At 40.9% G+C, this 19,545-nt stretch overlaps 1 protein-coding gene across 4 annotated transcripts; it reads right to left on the reverse strand.

Moving 5' to 3' along the window:
• Positions 1–901: 901 nt before the first annotated feature.
• On the reverse strand, positions 902–18,507 carry nek1 (NIMA-related kinase 1). Of its 4 annotated transcripts, XM_030050023.1 has the most exons (36): positions 18,451–18,507; positions 17,870–18,018; positions 17,599–17,695; positions 17,377–17,474; positions 17,010–17,093; positions 16,816–16,883; positions 16,634–16,720; positions 16,055–16,109; positions 15,529–15,729; positions 15,358–15,430; positions 14,726–14,877; positions 14,519–14,584; positions 14,142–14,201; positions 14,009–14,056; positions 13,773–13,853; positions 13,190–13,389; positions 13,002–13,112; positions 12,794–12,896; positions 12,390–12,476; positions 11,637–11,720; positions 11,462–11,539; positions 11,272–11,367; positions 10,959–11,171; positions 10,813–10,866; positions 10,440–10,671; positions 9,614–9,727; positions 9,312–9,488; positions 7,987–8,199; positions 7,781–7,886; positions 6,179–6,255; positions 5,875–6,092; positions 4,876–5,033; positions 4,097–4,464; positions 3,199–3,332; positions 2,952–3,084; positions 902–1,802 (listed from the first exon to the last, which is right to left on the reverse strand). In XM_030050023.1, exons 2-36 carry the CDS (start codon positions 17,984–17,986, stop codon positions 1,789–1,791), a joined length of 4,257 nt encoding a protein of 1,418 aa, XP_029905883.1. In that variant the 5' UTR covers positions 17,987–18,018; positions 18,451–18,507; the 3' UTR covers positions 902–1,788. The 4 variants fall into 4 exon arrangements, with proteins under 4 accessions (XP_029905883.1, XP_029905884.1, XP_029905886.1 ...); XM_030050024.1 differs by lacking the exon at positions 12,390–12,476; XM_030050026.1 differs by lacking the exon at positions 10,959–11,171.
• Between the last annotated feature and the right edge of the window lie 1,038 nt (positions 18,508–19,545).

Here is a 19,545-nt window from a genome sequence, read left to right on the forward strand (position 1 = left end):
TTGAGTACTTTCCTTTGAGTTTCAGTGAGTAAACACCAATAGGTAAGCCAATAAGATTGCTAAAAATTTAAACCCAGTCCTCAGTTCTTTAGTATATCAATTATGAATCGCAGACTTGACTGTGATTTGACTTGACTGACACTGCGATTCTGCTGTAACTTAATTTACAAATGTTTTAAGTCGATTTGAAAAATGAAAAACTTGACATTCCGATGAGACAAACAGGAACAAAGCCAGCAGCGATGCTATACTGCAATCCCATATTAGCCTATAAGGTGCTTTTCTCATCGTGTATTCTTCAAAGTGAGCCATGAAAGCCCTCCTGCTGCTACCTTGGCACATAAACAGGCAACAGCCTACCTTCATGTACATGCCTCTCAACTAGTAGAACGAAATTCACCGCTGAAGATAAAACAACTGGCCATGCATAATGTAATACAGGTAGCAGGACATAAAATAGAATTTGTGAATTGGAGATGGAACAACAAGACAAACACAACACCGTCATGCACCATAAATACTGAATGCATTCCTTTGTTGTGTACAGCAGATAACAGTGATAAGTGTAAGTCATATCTGGCCCTGCATTTTAACCTGGATGGATGCTACAGTCAATTATTCAGTCACGGTCTAACTCAGAGCAAATGCACCCACATGCATCCTTCCACCCTAAAATCATATTGATGTGTTTGGGCAATAGAAGCAGCGGACAAATACAAATAAATCTTGCTTTGACAGTGGGTCTAAGATTAACTTTTGCATAGGCCACTGCACATTTCCGATCTGTGAAAAGCCCAGTAAAATATTTTTGTTGTTGTTTGATGTGTCTCATGTGTCCATGCTGAGCATATATTTTACTCCATGTTGCAGTGATACAGACAGAAAAAAGAAAATACATATCTTAGGATTCTTAAAAAAGGGTTTATTTTATATAAAGATTCACAATATTTTCTTAATTATCAAATATGCATTATTTCTTATCATCTATAGCATTTCTTCCATTATCTGTACATGTCTCTGTGCAGACTATCACATTCTGACCTGACAAGCAAAATCACCAGCAGCACTCTTGTGCTGCAGTCTTGCTACAGTGCCATGGCAACATCCACCATTCTCACACAAAATGTCATCTTCCCTTTGAACTAACTTGGGTTAACGGAATCAGTAGGAAATGTGGAAAAAAAAATGCAGAACATTTAATTATTTATTTGGTGAAAAAGTTGTAAGAAAAGGAGGTTCACCTGGTTTTGTGAAATTGTAATAAATTTGTTTTGAGGCTGACCTGGTTTATGTTTCGAAGCTGTGTGTGTGTGCGTGTGTGTGTGTGTGACACCCCCTCTGAATTAAAATGAGCACCTGAGGGGACCAGATCTCTACCCAACCACATGAAATACCACTGTAGACTCTTAATGAACCATGAAACACAGAACAGGGTTTCTGCCATCAGCAAATGTGACAATAAATGTGTTTCAACAATTTATGGACACACATACTCATATATATTTGACCAAACCTTGAAGTTAACTTTGGTTAATAAGAACACATATTTGATAATGCACTTTTGTATGAACACTGGTTAGAAAATAGTGTCAGGTGCTGATAGTCAAAGTACGAAATACAGCCTTAAGTGTACTAGTTACTCATCATGCAAGTGTGCCTGAAACACTGTTAGATGCGTGGCTGTGACACCTCATGCATAGATCCTCCTGCCGCATGACGTGTGCCATGGGAAGACATCAGATGGCTAGCAGATTGTCATAGCTGCCAGCAGCTTCATTGCACAAAACACTATTCGTCATTATCTGAGACAGAGAGAAGGGGAGAGAGAGAGAGAAAGTCATGTTAGAGCAGATTATTCATTAGATCGGCACTAGTCAAAGCGACTCTATCACACAGAAAAGCCCTGGAGATCATTGATCAGATTGTGCCTCCTAATCAGAAGTGATGGCAGAGCAGCTAATGAATCCAAAATGCCTCTAGCAGGCAGTAAACATTGATCCTGCACTCTTATGTACAAGTCAACCATAAAACATAAATAATGAATAGCACGCAAAGCAAAAGTTGACAAAAATAACATGCATCAGAATTAGGCGTGGGGCCATTCACACTGAAGAAAGACAAGTTGGTCTAAACTTTGAGAACAAACCTTGCATTTTTATGCAATATTCAGATTATTTGTTGAACTCACTATAGTTGAGACTGAGCAAAACTAAATCACATGGGTTTGTTCTTTGGTAATCAGGGCACAAATAACGTCAAACATTTATTATATATGCTGAAAAAATGGGGATCAGAACTGGGGCATGTGTTTATAAATGTCAAAGAGGGCCATGGAGAGAAAAATATAATGCTCACATCATTCTTTTCATTCTGATGAGAAAAAGTAAAAATAGAATATAAAGAATAGTAAAATGAAAGACTTCAGTGAGCGAGTAAAAAAATTATCTTAAGACTGCTGTTGTCCTGAGGGAAACCTGTCAGACTCAAACAAATAAACTTTTCCCACCCTCTTATGCACTGTGGCTCTCATCTGACAGCTGACTTGGCACAGAGCAAGAGAGCACAGACAGACAGTCTTAAGGGTGTGTTTCACATCTACTTAGTTCCTACGTGACTGAGTAAAGCCGTAGGGGCGTGAGGAGAGAGAATAGGATTTGGCAGATTAGATTAAACAGCTTTCTGTGTGCACACACACAGCTTTCCACTATGGGAAAACCGCAGAGTTGCTCAACAGAACAATTTTTTAAAAGTACACGTGTACTCCTTTGGTTTACACAAGTCACCCAAAAACTAAGGAGTGTTGTGGGAAACAGAGGAAAAGAATAAAAGGAGAAAGGGGGGGAAAAAAAAAAAACTTCGCCTGAGCAAACTGGTGGTTAAATCGAAGGGCTGCCTGCTTGAGCAGAGACACAATGAATAACTAAACAGAATTAATAAGAATTAACTCTAACCTTCTTGGTATGCTCCATCTGCCATTACCAGGTGAAGGATGTTGGGATACAGGTGCTGGTGCTCAGTTCCCAAAATGCTCAAGACCAAACTGGAGCCGAGGTCAATAGTCTCATCTTCATCCTCATGTATAGCCTTCGGCATGAGAAACAAACACAAGACGATGTTTTGAATAAATCTTGCCGTTCAAGCGCAAGGCATGAACACCCTCAGAGTTCAAACAGGGAGAAAATGGGAAACATTCCATACCTTAATCTTATTGTAGGCCTCAATGAACTTCTCAAAGCCCATCTGCTGCTCCAGGTTGAAGCGCAGCTCTTCCAGACGACTGAAGATGCTGTCATGATGTTCGACCTCTCCGCCCTGCTCCTCTCCACTGCCATCTACGGTGCAGCAGGATTACACTTCTCATGATATTATACTTCACATTAGGGGTCTTGATCATACTTTGTAATAATAACCTACTGATTACACAGCTGCTTACCAAAGACATTAATGATTTGATGTGAACTAATTATTGCAAATGACTCTATTACAAGCTTCTATGGCAAACGCTGTTCAGCAAATAAACAAATCTGCTAAGTCTGTCATTTTGTCCTCTTTGAATTAATTCAATCTTGGAAAATTTCTCAGCATCTCTAGGATCAACGCAGTGTTATTGTCTGCAGAAACCAAGGAGTAGAATATTTTTGACATAAGGTGTCATTAGTTAATCTGATTTAAAATCAACAAAACGTAGCAGACTTCTTAAGTGCAGAGTGATGATTAGATGTGAACCAATGGTCTTTTATGTGAAATAGCAGACTGTTATTCAGAAATGAACAGACGTCAGATTAGAGTATTTGCCAAAGCCTTGCAATTAAATACTTAATTTCATGCAGCCATTAGCTGACACCAGTCAAGGTCGATAGGTGGTAGATAAAGACTATTTCTCTGTATGTCTTCAATGAGCAAAAAGATGAGTTAAAAATCTTGATCCTGTCCTTTATTTGTAATTAAGCATGTCTGTCTTATTAGGTTCTTTGCCCATACGATGCACATCATTTTTGTTAATTATACACCATATTATGTATTATGTTAAAATACTTTAGAATTACAATAATTCTGTAATTTCTATGATCTCACACATGTGCAGCATACTCCTAACCTGAATGCCACTCTTCATTGAGCTGGCTGTTGCTGCTGTGGTGCTCCTCCTCCACACCGTTGGTAAGCGGCTCCCCGGCATCTTCATCACCGGGGCTCCCATTGTAGCATTCCTCATCTTCCTCATCATCATCCTCCTCCTCCTCGTCCTCCTCCTCCTCATCATCATCCACAGCCATGTGGTGGGGGTCGTCCTCCTCAACCTCAGCAGCCATCCTGCTGAAAGGCTCTTGGTCTTCAGCCCCTGGAGGATTTCCATTGAAGTCCCCTGTTTCATCCTCCGGAGGGCTCCTGGTTAAGTCTCCCTCCTCCTGCAGGAGTCTCTCCATGGAGGCTCGGAGCTCCTGCAGGTCTTCATCCTCATATGCACTGGGAACACAACATAATGATTGCACACAGCACACTGCTTTTTGGCTGTATTTAGATTTTCACTGAAGAATCAAACATCCAGCATTTGAGAGCACTGACTCATGTTTACAAAATGACAGACAGCATGAAAGCAAGGCACACTATGGGTCGCTGATAATATAATGAGTCATCTTGAGACTGCTTCTTGTGTTTTGATGACAGGATCGTCTGTGTCTTTGAAATATTAACTGATGACATGAAACCTTACATTTGCTGTCAAACTGAACAAAATACACATTGAGCATGACATTCAAGTACAGTCCTCCACCCTACAAAGAAGCTGAATTTGCCAAATTCATTCAATTGAGCACTTGATGGCCTAATGCACATGTACTTTGCTTTTGAGATTTTGTTTGAGTGTGTTTGTCTTACTCCTCGGTCTCTGACTGATCCTCGTCTTTAGCTGCCTCATCCAGGTCCTCTATTTCCAGGTTGTTGTCTGGGGCAACGACAGCCTCACTAGATATTGCTGGGTCCTGCTGACAGCTGAAGAGACGACTGAGGTCTGGAAGGGAACATGTCCGCAGCATCTGACAGCACAACACAAACACAGTCACATACAGCAGCTGCAGGGATCTGTGGGCCTCAGACAAGATGTTTTGATGGGCAAAGTAGATATCAATTACAACAAAAAGCTTGCTAATTACACAGTCACAGCTGTGGCTGTATTCAGACAAAGATAAGACAACCAGGGAGAAATTGGGGTGGTTGTGAGTGTCTATATGGAAGAGTTTGACTGATTGTGTAAATGTGCATTAGAGAGAGTGATGGAGAAGCCAGTGGAGTGGCCTGTGGTATGGTGACACATCACACATGTGGAAAATTTCATTAGCAACGCTCTAGTCAGGCGCAGCCATAGCCGATAAACCACGCACAACAAAGGGAACACAAACACACACACTCCGTAAGGCTCTCCATGTACAGATAAATAACCCTGCTCTAAGCTGTGCACATTTCACAGTCCCTGGTGGAGGTTATGAGAGATGTAGGATGATGGATGCTCTTTCTTTCCTATCAGACCCACTGCAGGTCCAGACTATGTGATTAATAGCCCTGGCTCCATTCCAGTTCCCCTCATTAATAAAGAAGACTGAAAACCTACCTAAAAATACCCCACAAGCCTCTACATTACACCAGGCACAAGGACAAGTGTGCGTCTCCTTAGCCTGTGAAACAGCTGTTCAGCGATCACAGTAATATCCAGAACTATTACAGGTCTCATGTACTGCACTGGCTAATCATTTCCTTAATAACCATTACAATTTAAAATGTGGTGTCTTCACTTCATTGTCCCACAGGGACCGACTAGGTGGAGGTCATTTCCATTCAGAGTCAAACTTTGCTTTTCATTCATGCTCAAGCAGCATTCACCTTGGGGTTGTTGGCGTCAAACATGCCAGTAGAGAGACCGATGAGGAGGGCGTCGTGGTGTTTTGAGCGCAGAGGTGAGACAGAGCGTGAGCGGGAGGCCAGAGACGAGGAGGATTCATCCATCGAGGACTGAGCTGAGAGGGCCACCAGAGCAGCGGTGCGCCGGTGGGCCGGGGAACACAACTTCATAAACAGGGGCTCCTCGCAGGGTGCAAAACCTGGAGGAGGAGAGGATGTGTTCAGTTGTTTAAGACTCTAATGAGCCCCAAAAATAAAAGTTTTGAGCCTTTACCGCTCATCTCACCAGAGGATTCCATCTGTTTGTCTGCACTTTTCTCAGTGTCCTTGGTCTCTGCTGATCTTGCGATGCCCTCTGGTGGCCTAAAAGTGAAGCACACTTCAGCACCACAAACAGATCCAATCTTATCATTTCATATAATATTTAAAGAAATAGGTTCACCAAAATGAAATCTTAGTCATTATCCACTTTCTTGAGATAGGATCTAAATGATCAAACAGCTTGTGCAAGTGTTTTGCTCTGGATGTCAACAAAATACTGTCAGAGGAGAAAATATAGGAGATAATGAAGATTATACAGGACTGTTGGACCTGTAATGCAATATTTGGCTACAAAACTTCATTAGCAGCTTGAAATTTAAAATGATAGCTCTGTGCTGCTGTATCTGTGTAATCTGCCTCTGTTGATGCCTCCTGCTTGTTCTGTTCTCTTTGCTTTGTCTGTTGGTTTGTTCTCTTTACATAATCTACAGTTCACATTTTGTCCTGAGCCTGTGTAATTACCTAATTTAATTTGTTATTTGGCTACATTTTGCATTTTTCGACATTTGTTTTTTGACTTGGTCTAATTGGCTAATGTAATTTGATAATCAGCCCACCTAGTCGACACTTATTATACACCCATGATGGGGCCCACTTTAATTAATTTAATTTTTTTTATTATCTGTGTTTTTTGGGAAGAGTTTTCACAATAAGAGTTCCTTTTTTAGGGGGTCATTCTGTTTATCGTAAACTTGTGGGTAAAGCTTTATAGAAAGGTTAGTTAATATTTAATAAGGTTCTTATAAGTCTTTTATGAGATGCTTACTGACATTAACTAAAGTGTTAATAAGACTATATAAGTGTGTTAATGACTGCATTATAAACACGTTTGTTGTTAGATTACAAGACATTTATAAGGACTTACAAGAAACTTTTTAACAGTTTATAAACTGCTTATAAACTTAGAAACTGGATGCTGATAATTATAAGAAAATTAGAAGGCTTTAATGTATAACTGCATTACAAATAAATTGAAGTTTAAATTGAGTTTAACTAACTTTCCTATTATGTTACTGTTAAACTTTACAAAGCTTTTTTGTGATATTATTAAGATTAAATCAACTTTATTATTCATTTACTAGTATTAAAAGACCCTCTCTGACCACACGAGTCCGGGCTGGTGTTGGGTTTGTTGTTTTTCAAAAAAAAATCTAGAGGTCAAACTCGAAATGGCTGCTCACATGAACAATAGTAGCGTATCTGAGAGAGTCGCTGAAAATAATAATTTTTAGATGGACAGATAATCAAATATAGTAGAAAGTTATGAGCTGGTGTGTGATAACACATTCTCATTATCAGGTTGTCAAATGCCGACGTTTTCATGACCCTTCACCTCTGATACCAAGGCTGCCTTTGAGATGCACTGGGCTCAGTGTCATGTGGCACCTTATTAACACTGTTTAATCTTAATAACCATCTTATAAAAAAGGGCCAAATGACCTATTAACTAACACTTATTAAAAGGACTTTAATATAAAGCTTTACTATGCATGAGTTGATGACACTGAAGATTTCATTTGGAGTGAACCATCAATTTTGTTCATGATGACCAATATTCCTGACTCACGCTGGCAGCTGGGCCTGCTGCTCCCATGCCTGTTGCACTGCAGCTGGGGTATGTGACGCCTGATTTGGGCGCTCTTCCAAAACCATTGACTCCAAGTCTGTAGGATCTGAAAGTGTTCAGGCAGCATGTGATGGCGTTGTACTGAAAGCATATTTGTAAATGACGAGTTGAAGTATTTGCTCAGTCAAGTTGAGTGATACACTAACCATGAGTGTCAGTGAGGTCGGGGAGCAGTGTTCGCTGTTCTGCTGCTCCGGCACCAGACGCCTCCTGACCTGAGACCTGTGCTGCTGTTGGACCCTCCCTCTGGGCACCAGGGCTCTGAGCTGCAGCAGGTGGACTCTGCTGAGAAGGCAGCACTTCTTTAGATGTCCTCACAACTTCAGCCACAGCTGTCTGGTCAGGATTGTCTTGGGATACTATGGAGAAAAATAAATAATTAATAATAAATTAGTTGGTAAATCATAATAATGCGTTAATTTGCAGAAACAGCACACTGTGTTGTAAGCAGTGAGAATGAAAATGTTTAACAGAATTCCTTTCTCTCAGGCCATATAATGATAACTGGAGTGTTATGATAATGATAACCTTTAATCTTACTTACTCTTGATTTGATCACTGAGTACTCTAGCTGTATTTCAGCAACACCTATTTTATTACACACATTTTATTACACACCTATTTTATTACATTCAAACCTAGGAGGCACCTGATTTTGCATAAAAGTCTGCAATTTTGAATAGTCTCTCAGTAGCAGTTTTGTCAAACCGTAATAACCTTTAAGAAAAAGAAGACCAAAAAATACAGAATTTATGACTGTATGATGGTGAAAGACAAGTTTTGGTCAGTATTTCAATTATCTGGCTTGAGTGCACATTTCTTTATTCTGTGGTTCAAAGCTCCCTCTAGTGGTGAAGGTAAATTTATGGTCTGCCTCTTAGACAAAGCCTTTGTGTTCTCTCAAATCTCTGTTTGTTTTTCAAAGGGCGATCATATAAAACTTCTTGTGTTGACATTCAATATTATGTATCTATATCTTAGTGTTATGTGAACCTCTGACTGAGACACTGAGCTGGAGTCTGAAATCTGCTCTCTCCTCTACAGTCGCATGTTTCCCTCTTTTTTGCGGCTGTTGTCATGCCTGAGAGGAGAATGTTTTCATCACCTATCCTGAGGCAGTACAGGTCAGGAACTACAAGTCTGGAGTCAAAAAAATCATTAGAATGCTTTAATTACTTTTTATCTTAGACCGCTGGGACTTTGCATTGGTTCTGTGGGTGTGTACTGTATCAACACGCCATGCACCGGAGGGGGTAAGTAAAATTCCACAGTGAAGTACCTGATTAAATTCACAATAACACAATAAATCATCAAGATGCTAAACACTAGGAAAATGAGCACGTTGCAAATAACCAAAATCATCCTTTAACTCTCACACTACCTCCAAGTGCTTCTGACTGTACAAAACAAAATTTACACCTGATTATGAGACAAATTTTAAATGTTACGTGAACTTTGAGAGATGACTAACCAGGGCTAGAGAACTCCCCCTCACATATGCTGACGTTCTCTAGCAGCTGGGTAAGAGGCTGAAGCTCTGCCTCCTGCAGGACTCTCAGGACCTGAGAGTCTGGATTCTTCCCCCACACTTTCCTAGGAGCCTCTCCCTGCAGCAAACCCATCTGAATCACTTCACCCACTGTCTGCTCTGAGATAGTACACACAAAAACACAGTCAGACTTACATTTTTACAAAGTCCACTGAAGATATTAATACTTTCAATTCATTCTAGTAAGTTCTCACTTGGGGACAGCTTTGGTTGGTATAACTCACCGGTGGTCTTGATGCAGCTCTCCTCTAGTGTCTGTTGGGCCACAGAGAGGACAAGTGGAGCTCCTGCCTCCCACTTCTTCCTGTCTCCACCAGACATTGGTGATATCAAGGTATCTGGAGAGATGTTGAGGGTAAAAACTGCATAAGTGCCTGCAAAACCCTACTTCACCTAAGACGATTTAAAGAGTGAATTACTAAGTGGTCAGTAGAAGCATCAAAAGTGATCTCAGTTTTCACAGCAGTAGAATGTAAGATCACTTGTATACTGGCTAGCTGTGCAATTTGGAAACTGGATTTTTAAACAGTAAAATAGCAAACACTACAAAAGACTATACAATTGTGTCAATAGTACCACCTCATAAACTAAGTTAGAACAATTATTTTACAATTTTATCAAAAAGGCAATATGGCCAAGTGCAATGTCCAAACTGCAGGAGCTGCAATTCTTTGATAAAGGTAGAACATGTGACAAATTACTGTTATAAATGAAAAATTGTGGTGCTACAGTGATGCCCTGGCCTACCAATCATATTCTCCAGTCTAAGAAAACATGTTTGTCTGGTACAGACCCAAACAAAAATCACATCGTTATCTTCAAAAATAAATATTTTTTTTTAGCAAAAATGAAAATTATGATAGAGAAATAATCATTCTCACGAAAATCTTGAATTAATATCTGTCAAAGTAACTCCAATATGATTTTTTTTACGATCAGGCCTGATGTAAATTTCCACTGTGTACAGACTAACAGTAAATTTATCCTTGTGCATCTATCTTTTGTTAATACGTGGGATGGAAATCTTTGTTCAGAGAAGGCTCAACTCACCGACTGTAGTTCTACAGCTCTCCTCTAAGGTTTTCTGAGCCACAGACAGGACAGGTGGTTCTGCAGCTTCCCACTTCTTCCTGTCTCCTAGTGAAGCCGGCCCTTCCTCGGTGGCAGGCTGGTTCTGCTTGGGAGGGAGACCTGAGTCCTCAGGGGGTGGAGCCGACTCCTCCGCTGGGCCCTGAGCTTTTAGATTCTGATTAAGTCTCCGCAGAATCTGCCTTTTCTCACTCTGTTATGGCAAAACAGAAAATAGCTTTACTCCAAAAAAAGAATGCTGTATACTCAGTCCTCAGCTTTCCTTTACTGGAATTACAGGAAATTTAGGTCACTAATGCTGCAATAAATGATTACTGATTACTGCTAAACTCACCTGCATCACGGTAGCAGTCTCGGGTTTAGACAAGTCTTCTTTTATGGAAGAATTCTGCAAAACAGACAATGCAAAGTCATTATGAAAAAGCAGCACATACTCTATTATAACACAGGATATAAAAGGCTATGTAAATGGATACTGACTGCGCCAACATCCCTCAGGGCAGCAGTCATGGATATGGCTGGGGTGGAGGGTTTGGATGCAGGAGGGAACAGAGCTTTAGCGGCTGGCTCTGGCTGCAAGGGGCTGGGCTGTGGAGGAGGTTCAGAGGTAGGAGCTACGGCTACTGCTACTGGTACTGCTGCTGCTGCTACGTTTCCTGCTGGCACGGCAACCTTCACCCCCCGAGCTGCAAGCTTCCACAACAAACAGTAACGATGTTAGGATTACCCCTACGGTGCAGCACTCTAAGTCGTGGTAGGGTGGAGCAAAGGAGGAAAGGACAGAAGAACTTACATGGTCTTCCCAGGCTCTCTTCTCTCTTTCGTAAGCTTCTCTCCTCTTCTTCTCCAGCTGCTCTTTCAGCACTGCAGCACGGGCATTTGCTTGGGCCTGGTAAGTATAAAAAGAAAGAAAAATGAGGCTGTAGCCAAATAAAACGCTATAAATGTGATACTTGATTTCCCAAAGGAAGAGTCAGACTCACTTTCAAAGTCTCTATCTTCTTTCTTCTTAGCTCTGCCTCCTCACTGGACTCTTGGCTGTCAGAACCATCGCTGTCATACTGAAATAGGCCCGGACAACAACGAAGAAGATAAAACATTAAAACAAATCTGAAAATACTTGAATAAAGGATACTGGAGGATTGTGGAGGATAGTACCTTCTCTCCTCTGAGTCGAGCTTTGATCTGCTGACGCTCATTAAAGTTCTGCAAGCGAATCTGCCTCAGCCGTGCCAAGTACTCCTGAGAACAAACGCAACATGTTACACAGGCTAAACATGCCTGCACACAAAGAATCAGAAACAGCAAAGATATTTGAGCAAACAATCATACAGTAATTAGCATACGTAGCAGTTACAAAGACAAAACTTTACTCAGGGCACAAGCTGATGGTAACATCAACACATCAACAACACATGTGAATTAAAAAAAAGTCTTAAGGTGACAGCCACTGAGCCAGAACAAAACAGTTTTGCAGTTAACAGTGCAATTAAAAAATATGTTCTTTCCCTTCAAAACGAAAAGCTTTAGTTAAACAGCACAAAACAGCAGTGGTGTGGTTATTTGGAATGGGTAAAAAAAAACGCAATAAAAATCCATAACATTTAAACATAAACAATGATAATGATTGTCATGAAGAACAGCCATTATTGGGGGACCAAATAGCTCTCACACACACTTGTCTTTTGACACACACAGACATAAGAAAAAAAAAAGAAAAAAAAAAAGAAAGAAAAAAAAAAAAAACACACCAAATACAGCAGGGGCATGGGTGTGACCTGGGTCACATTATGGGTGTGTCTGAGGGGAGTGCTGTGCAGACACAAATGAAGAAGGACAAGCCAAACCAGCCATGGTAGCGGTGAGGGTCATGTGGAGTGTGAGGCTGGGCATTCAGGTCTGGGCTCCTACCTCCTCTTCTATGTTGACTTTGGGTCTCCGGCATCGAACCGAAGCTGCCCGGCCTCCATAGATTGCTGCCAAGTTTTGCCGGGCACCCTGTTTACCGTTCAATTCAACCACACTTTAGATGGATGCAGCCCTTGCATCGAACTGGCACAACGGTCATGAGTTGGAGCCAGGAGATGCTTACATCAAAATGTCTTACGATTCATAATATGTGCAAGAGATACAGTGGCACCAGGTATCTCTTCCCAAAAAAAGCCATCCCCAATCTGCAAGGGGTCATAATCCTTATGATCAGAAAGGGTCAGTATTGTAATAACAGGGCTAAGTAGTCAAAGCTATGTGACTGGACCTTAACACAAGGTACGCTAACCTGAAACAAACCCAAGTGCATCAGTGACACTACGTACCAGCTGTCCCTCAGCACGGACTTTGTTAAGCATGGCTTCTCTCTTACGCTGCAAAAACTCTTCGACCTGATAGGCCCGTTCAGCAGCCATCTGACCACGGTGCCTGAAAACAAAGTATGGCGATGATGAATACTCTGACCATTTTTCTTTCATGCCTGTTGTGTATTATGTACAGAATACCGATTACAGGGATGGCAAATTCACTGACCTGCTAATTTGGGCTTGTTTAGAAACATAGTGCAGCCTCTGTAGCTCTCTCCTAACTGCATCAGGGGTTGGACCACTGGGTAGCACTGGGCCAGCAGCAGCAGGTACACCCCTTACACACAAAGACAACACCATCAAACCAACCCATTTAACAGACCTAAATAACTTAAAGTAGACATGTGGACCTACCGAATAGGGCTGACCACTCCTGCTGAGGAGCCCTCCTTTCTGGCCTCTTTAGGTTGCGGCTTAGCCATCTGGTCAAGAGCAGCATGGTAGTGTTCATACATGTTCCTGCAGGGGAGGGGTGCTGGAGCGGGACCCTGAGCAGGGCTTGGGGCAGGGCAAGGACCACCACCTGCTGCCCTCTTGCCACCACCTCCAAAACACTGGGTTTAGAAGACAAAAGTTTGCTGTGTTGAATTGCATTCCAGTAATAATCTGCTTGGTTTGTGTTTGTTTATGTGCTTTGTGTGTTTTTTGGAAGCTGGTTTGCTGCACTATGGCTGTGAATGGAGAGATACAAATACAGTATTCTGGATTAGCAGGCCAGAGGAGCATGGAGCAACTAATGAAAATGTTTCATGACCATTTGGTCTCATATAGCACCCAGGTAACTACATAACCCAACACTCTACCAAAAGCCACTATTACTTTAATGGAACAGAACTGGCATATTATATTGAAGAAATCAATCAAATGTGTGACTACAGTAAGTTAACATACTGGAAGAACTAAGTACCATATTATTGTATAGATAAGGCTCCAGTACCTTCCTCTCAGGGCTGCTGCCTCCGCTAGAGCTCAACACATGCTTCCAGCCCTGCTCTCTGGCTTGGTTTATACGATTGATCTAGAAATCAGAGATAACAGGTTTATAAAACTTGCCTGTTAGACTGTGACATATAAGAGACTTTCAAATGCTTTACCTAATAGCTGCAGTAATGACACATTATGAAAAAAGCTATGCCAACAACTATACTCACACTGCATCTATTTGCTACCCACCTTTTCCTTTTCATATCTCTTCATCTGCCCTGCTTTCAACAGGAACATCTGAAGAAGAGACACATCAGTTGATAACTGAAGGTGTGATAGCTCACACAGCTTTCCAAAGGGACTTTAAGATCAATGCGCTCACCTGCTCCCTTTGTTTCCTTTCTTTCTCTATAAGCTCCATCCTCTTCTTTCTCATGCCATCCTGCAACACAAGGCAAAAACATCTGATTCAAATAGTTTGTTCCCAAAGGAACCTGCTTTGAAGGAGGAGACAGGACTGCTCAGTCGCTGAGCAGGGAGGCAAGGAGGGAAATAAATTAGTCTCTGGGTTGGATGAAAGAGAAAGCTAAATCAGGCAGAGCACTCCAAATGGGCCAGGAGGCGAAAACGGGATGACAGCGGTCGTAGTTAGAGGAAGAATAACTAAGGACACTTGCAGGAAGTATGTGAGTAAATGAGGAGAGAGAGGGGAGGGGAATCCAATAGCTAACAGAAGTTATGTGGGGCTCTCAGCTGTACCTCATGTTTTTTCCTCTCTTCCTCCACTTGACTCACTCTTCTCTGGGGGGCTGCTGGGAGAGGGGCCTGAGCAACATATGACACTGGGGTTCAGAGGTTGCAAACACAGACTGGTGTAAACATACGTACACATACATACACATACACACACACACAAACACACATAAAACCCTGGTGGCTTATCTCCATCAAAAGCCTACTACTAACCGGTTTATGTTTAGGAGCTGGTTTCCTCTCTGCAGGCTTCTTGGCTCCATCTGAGACCTTCCTGACAGTTAAAGGCACTCCGTATTTGCTGGCTGGTTTGGTAATCTTCTGTGCTGGGCTAAGAGGTATGGAGGCAGGGGCAGGGCGCTTGGCTAGTCCCAGAAGTTACACAGATAAAAACATTGTCTGTATCAGTATGTTTTACTGCACTTTTTTAATATTAATGATGGCAGAAATGCACTGGAAACATCAAACATGCATGTTTAACCAAATGGTTGCAAATGTCCAAAGTGCATTCGACTGTATGGATATCTTCCTGGTCTCCAAATATCAGACACTAGGTGTATAACATGTCATGAATCATATATTACCACTTTGAAGAAAATATATGATAATGCTACCCATTGCTCGGGTGAAATGCAGGTACCAATAGCGCTGATGCTTCACACCTCAGGCCTGCATTGCACCACTGAAGCATCAAATGGAGCAAATGAATCAATTATTTCTTCCAGTGCATTTGGGCCTTAATATATATATAAAAAAGTTACATTCTTGCTCATAACATATACAGGTTATATTACATTTTTAAATGGTGCTCAATTTCATCAGCAAATGTGGCTGAGTTTGCTTACCTGGTGGTCCCTGTGCCACACCCACTTTAGGCTGCTTGTAAAGAAAAGTATGGCTGAATTCCTGAGCGATGATCTGGAATGCAGAGGAAAAGGGTGTTTTATTTGTGCTCAACACAATATGAGTTATGTAAATTTACACAGTATAAAAGGACAACTATCTCAATATTGTACCTGTGGTGTGAGGAACCGTTCTATCCTACGGGAGAGGAAAGGTTTGTCCAGTATACTGTTGACTGAGGGCCTCTCTCTGGGGTTGCGTCTGAATAGCTGTCCCAAGAGAAAGCGCAGGTCCTGGGAGTAGTGAACTGACACAGGAGGGTATGACCCACGGATGATCTTCAGAACCAGGTTCTTCATGTTGCCGGCCTCAAACTAAGAGGAAACGCATGTAATTTACTGCTCTAAACCCATAGAAAAGAAAAAAACAAAACACTGAAAGCAATCAGACATGGCCAAAAGGAATGACGGGGTAGTGCAATGCCTAGTAAGATGAAGTAGCAGCAAATTGGAGAGGATATGGGTATCACATTCTCAGAGAAGACACAATCAGGTCACTGAAACTTAATTTGCCATGTGTTACATATGGGAGACATCAAAGACAATCTGTCAGATAACACTTCAAGGTGCACTGTAATGCTGCTTAAGATACAGTGGAAACTACATTCATTAGGAAACCACTCACACACTGGATACTTACTGCATGCTTAAGAGTGCACATTTCATATAGGACACACCCCAGGGCCCAAATATCACTGCAGAATAAGGGAAGGCAGGGAAAGTGGGGGGAGACAGCATACAAACAGACAGGCCGGGATAAGTTCTGGGGTACATTTACATTCACACAGTAATGTATTCAGTCATGGTGAGGCCTTTTCGTTTCTTGTTCATTAAATATAGATAAATAGACCATGCTGCTGAGAAAACTGCTGACTCAGCATTGTGAGGCTTCTCAGTGCAGTTCATTTGACAATAATCTAACTAAGGCGGATTAAATTGCATACATATTTAAAGTAGCTGAAGACAGGAATCAATACTAGCTTCCTGCTACAGATAACACCAGCTTGTTCACTCAATGATGAGGAGATAGGATACCTTTACATCGTCTCAGTAGCTACAATAATACAACTACCATCCAATCCTGCATAGCTCAGAGTGAGTGGGGCAGAGAAATTGACACTCGGTTTACTATTAATTGTTAATCTATAGTGCACATGGTGCAAACACCAGAAATGTAGTTACTCCCGCCCACAGCCACCCCACATCATCGAGGTAGTACCTTTTGTTGTTGTAGGGTTTGTTTTCACAAATCTCAGGTGACAGGTAATATGGTGTTCCTATGCATGTTCTTGCCAGCTCTACAGTGCTGAAAAATGAGAGAATGAAGTAATCGATGTTATACCTTATTACTACTGAGTGTTGATTTTCAAATTATCTGTGTATATATTTTGATTCACATACCTGTTAAGCACCCTTGCAATTCCAAAGTCCCCAAGCTGTATGGTGCCATCTTTTGTCAGGAATATGTTCTATGCAGACAATTTGAAATGAGAGTGTAAATTTAGAAGTCACTGCATGGTACGTGTAGCTATATAAAGTGCATGGCATTTTAGCTTGTCACTGCAGCAGGCAATTTGCAATGCACAGAACTACACCTGTGATTTGATGTCTCTGTGAAGAATCTTTCGATCGTGCACATGCTTCAGTGCCAGGCAAATCTGCACAAACCAATCCAAGATCTAGGAAACACAAAACATACATACATAGTGCAGTAAAGCCACGCTACAAATACTGTAGGTGCCAATGTAAGAAACCTGGTGGCGAAACAAGCTAGGAAGAAACAGAAACATAAGAATAATCCAAATATATTTTGTAGAAGGGAGACAGGATGGGAAAAACTACAAGTAAGGCATCAACATCCTTAAATCCTTAAAAAAAAACTTCACTCTCAAGTTCAACAGGCTGTTTGCATAATTTGCAATTGTCTTGATGCCATTATAACTGTAAGGAATAGTGGCTTACTTGCTCTTCTGGGAAAAGTATCCCCTTCTGAGAGTTGATCTTCTTGAAGAGGTCTCCACCCTCACAGTAGTCCATCACAATATACAAACACCCACCCTCTAAAAGGCATAATGTACAGATGTGTAAAACATTTGCATATTGTGCCAATGCAGGATAACACTGCAGTAGATAATCTCTTTGGCCCTTAAGAAATTGATGACTGAGATAAAGGGGTGTGGTCACCTTCAAAAGACTCCTTGTACTGCACGATGTTGGGGTGGCTCATATTGGCAAGAACAGCAACTTCTTTTCGGGACTCCTGCCTCTCTTTATTTGACATCTGTCACAATAAGGGGACATAATAATGGGACAAAACATGGAGGTAAAAATGCATTTGATTGGATTTATTTGGCTCTCTTTGGGCTAATCTTCCAAGAGTGCCCATTAAAAGGGAGATCATATCATGAGTAAAACATACATAACCTCATTAGGTCAGTATAAATGTCTTACTTACCCTTGATATGCCAATCTCTTTGATAACGTATTGGTGTCCATCTTCCTTGGATTTGACAAGGACAGCCTTTCCAAATGACCCTTCGCCGATTTTCTTCACCTTTTCGTACTTGTCCATGTTACTGGAATGACTGGCTCCTCATGCTGGGTCTTAAACACAGATCAAGAAACTTGCATTGCATCGCCATGCTCCAGCTGAATTATAAATGAGGATTTGGCCTCAGAGCTGAGGGCTTGGTGGCGGTAACGTTAGTTGGGATAATTGATATGTGTTTACTAGGAAACTAGCGTAATTTATACTACAGCTGCTAATAATAATAGCGTGTCGACATTTTCTTTTTACACAGATCGATCATGCACTGCTGTCAGACAGGACACGATCTTGGCTCAGACGGTGTGTGATGCTGAGACAACACACAACACACACAGTAGCAACAACGCAGCTAATGGTAACGCTAATTTGTAGCTTCAGCAGGTGACCACAAACACAAAAGTATGGCTCGAGTGAATGCAACTGAAAGTGAAGAGCCTTTTTAACTAGTGTCATTAGTCAAATAACGATATTAGGTATTCATGACTTACCATTAGTCTTCTAAGCTGCTGTCTAGCTGATGCTCTGTGTGCTGAAAGCGTCCCCCGCGCTCTCTATCTAACTACGGTGCGTCTTTCTGCGTTTTCATTGGTCACAGACACTTTTTGAAGCTCGTTAATTGGTTCGCTTGGCTGTCAGTCATGCGATGGTTTCCACCCTGCTGGAGTCACTGTTGCTGTGGACATCTTCCTTAGCAACCACAAGCACATTGATCAGAGTTTTCCGACTAAATGTTTAGCAGCAATCTCTACTATATATATATATATATATATATATATATATATATATATATATATATATATATATATATATATATATATATATATTATACACTATACTTAAAATTATACATTATAAGTATGCATCTATTTTACAGACATATTCTATTCCATTTGATTTTTATTCATAGTCTATGCAAAGGTGAATGGTCTATAGGTATTTTAGAGATATATTTTAGTAGCTATATTTAATATTTTAATGCTTTTCTTGTGTATGCAAAGGTTTTTCTTTTTTCTGACATCAACTTTATTTATTTTATTACTTGTGTTTAATTTTTCTAAAAATATATACTTAGCCCAAGGTAGCCCATATTTTGTGTAGTCTATTATTGTTTCTGTGCAATGTGTTAAAGCTGCTTTAACACACGAATTTTCCAATCTATCTATATCTAGTTTTTATGGTTTATGAATATATCGCTGGTAAGCCAGGTTTGTACTCAACATTTAAAGGGAATCTTGTCTTGTTGAACAGGGTTTTTTTTGTTTTTTTTTTTTGAGGCGTAGATGTAGACACATCACTCCAAAACCAGATAAATATCCTTACATAAGGTGTAACATAACTGGAAAATATTCTTAATTGTAGCACAAAGAACTATAGTCCCTTTTATGATGACATTTATAACTTTTTGTGGAAAAAAGTTGAGAATAAAAATCAAATAAGATAGAAGGGAATGATGGGGCCAATGACGTCATTCAAATCATTATTAGAAACAAATAACACACACCCTGACAGACACCCAGACAGACAGACAGACAGACAGACAGACAGACAGATCAATCAAGTGGTATGCATCACACATGCAGGCT

The sequence above is a fragment of the Myripristis murdjan genome, chromosome 4, assembly GCF_902150065.1.
Source record: "Myripristis murdjan chromosome 4, fMyrMur1.1, whole genome shotgun sequence".
Classification (NCBI taxonomy): Eukaryota; Metazoa; Chordata; class Actinopteri; order Holocentriformes; family Holocentridae; genus Myripristis; species Myripristis murdjan.

Coding starts and splice junctions, on each gene's coding strand:
- nek1 (XM_030050023.1), bottom strand. CDS start 17,986: ATGGACAAGTACGAAAAGGTGAAGAAAATCGGCGAAGGGTCATTTGGA. Junction 14,585..14,725: donor CAGCTCCTAAACATAAACCG/GTTAGTAGTAGG, acceptor TATGTTGCTCAG/GCCCCTCTCCCAGCAGCCCC. Junction 13,113..13,189: donor GGAGTGGTCAGCCCTATTCG/GTAGGTCCACAT, acceptor TTTGTGTGTAAG/GGGTGTACCTGCTGCTGCTG.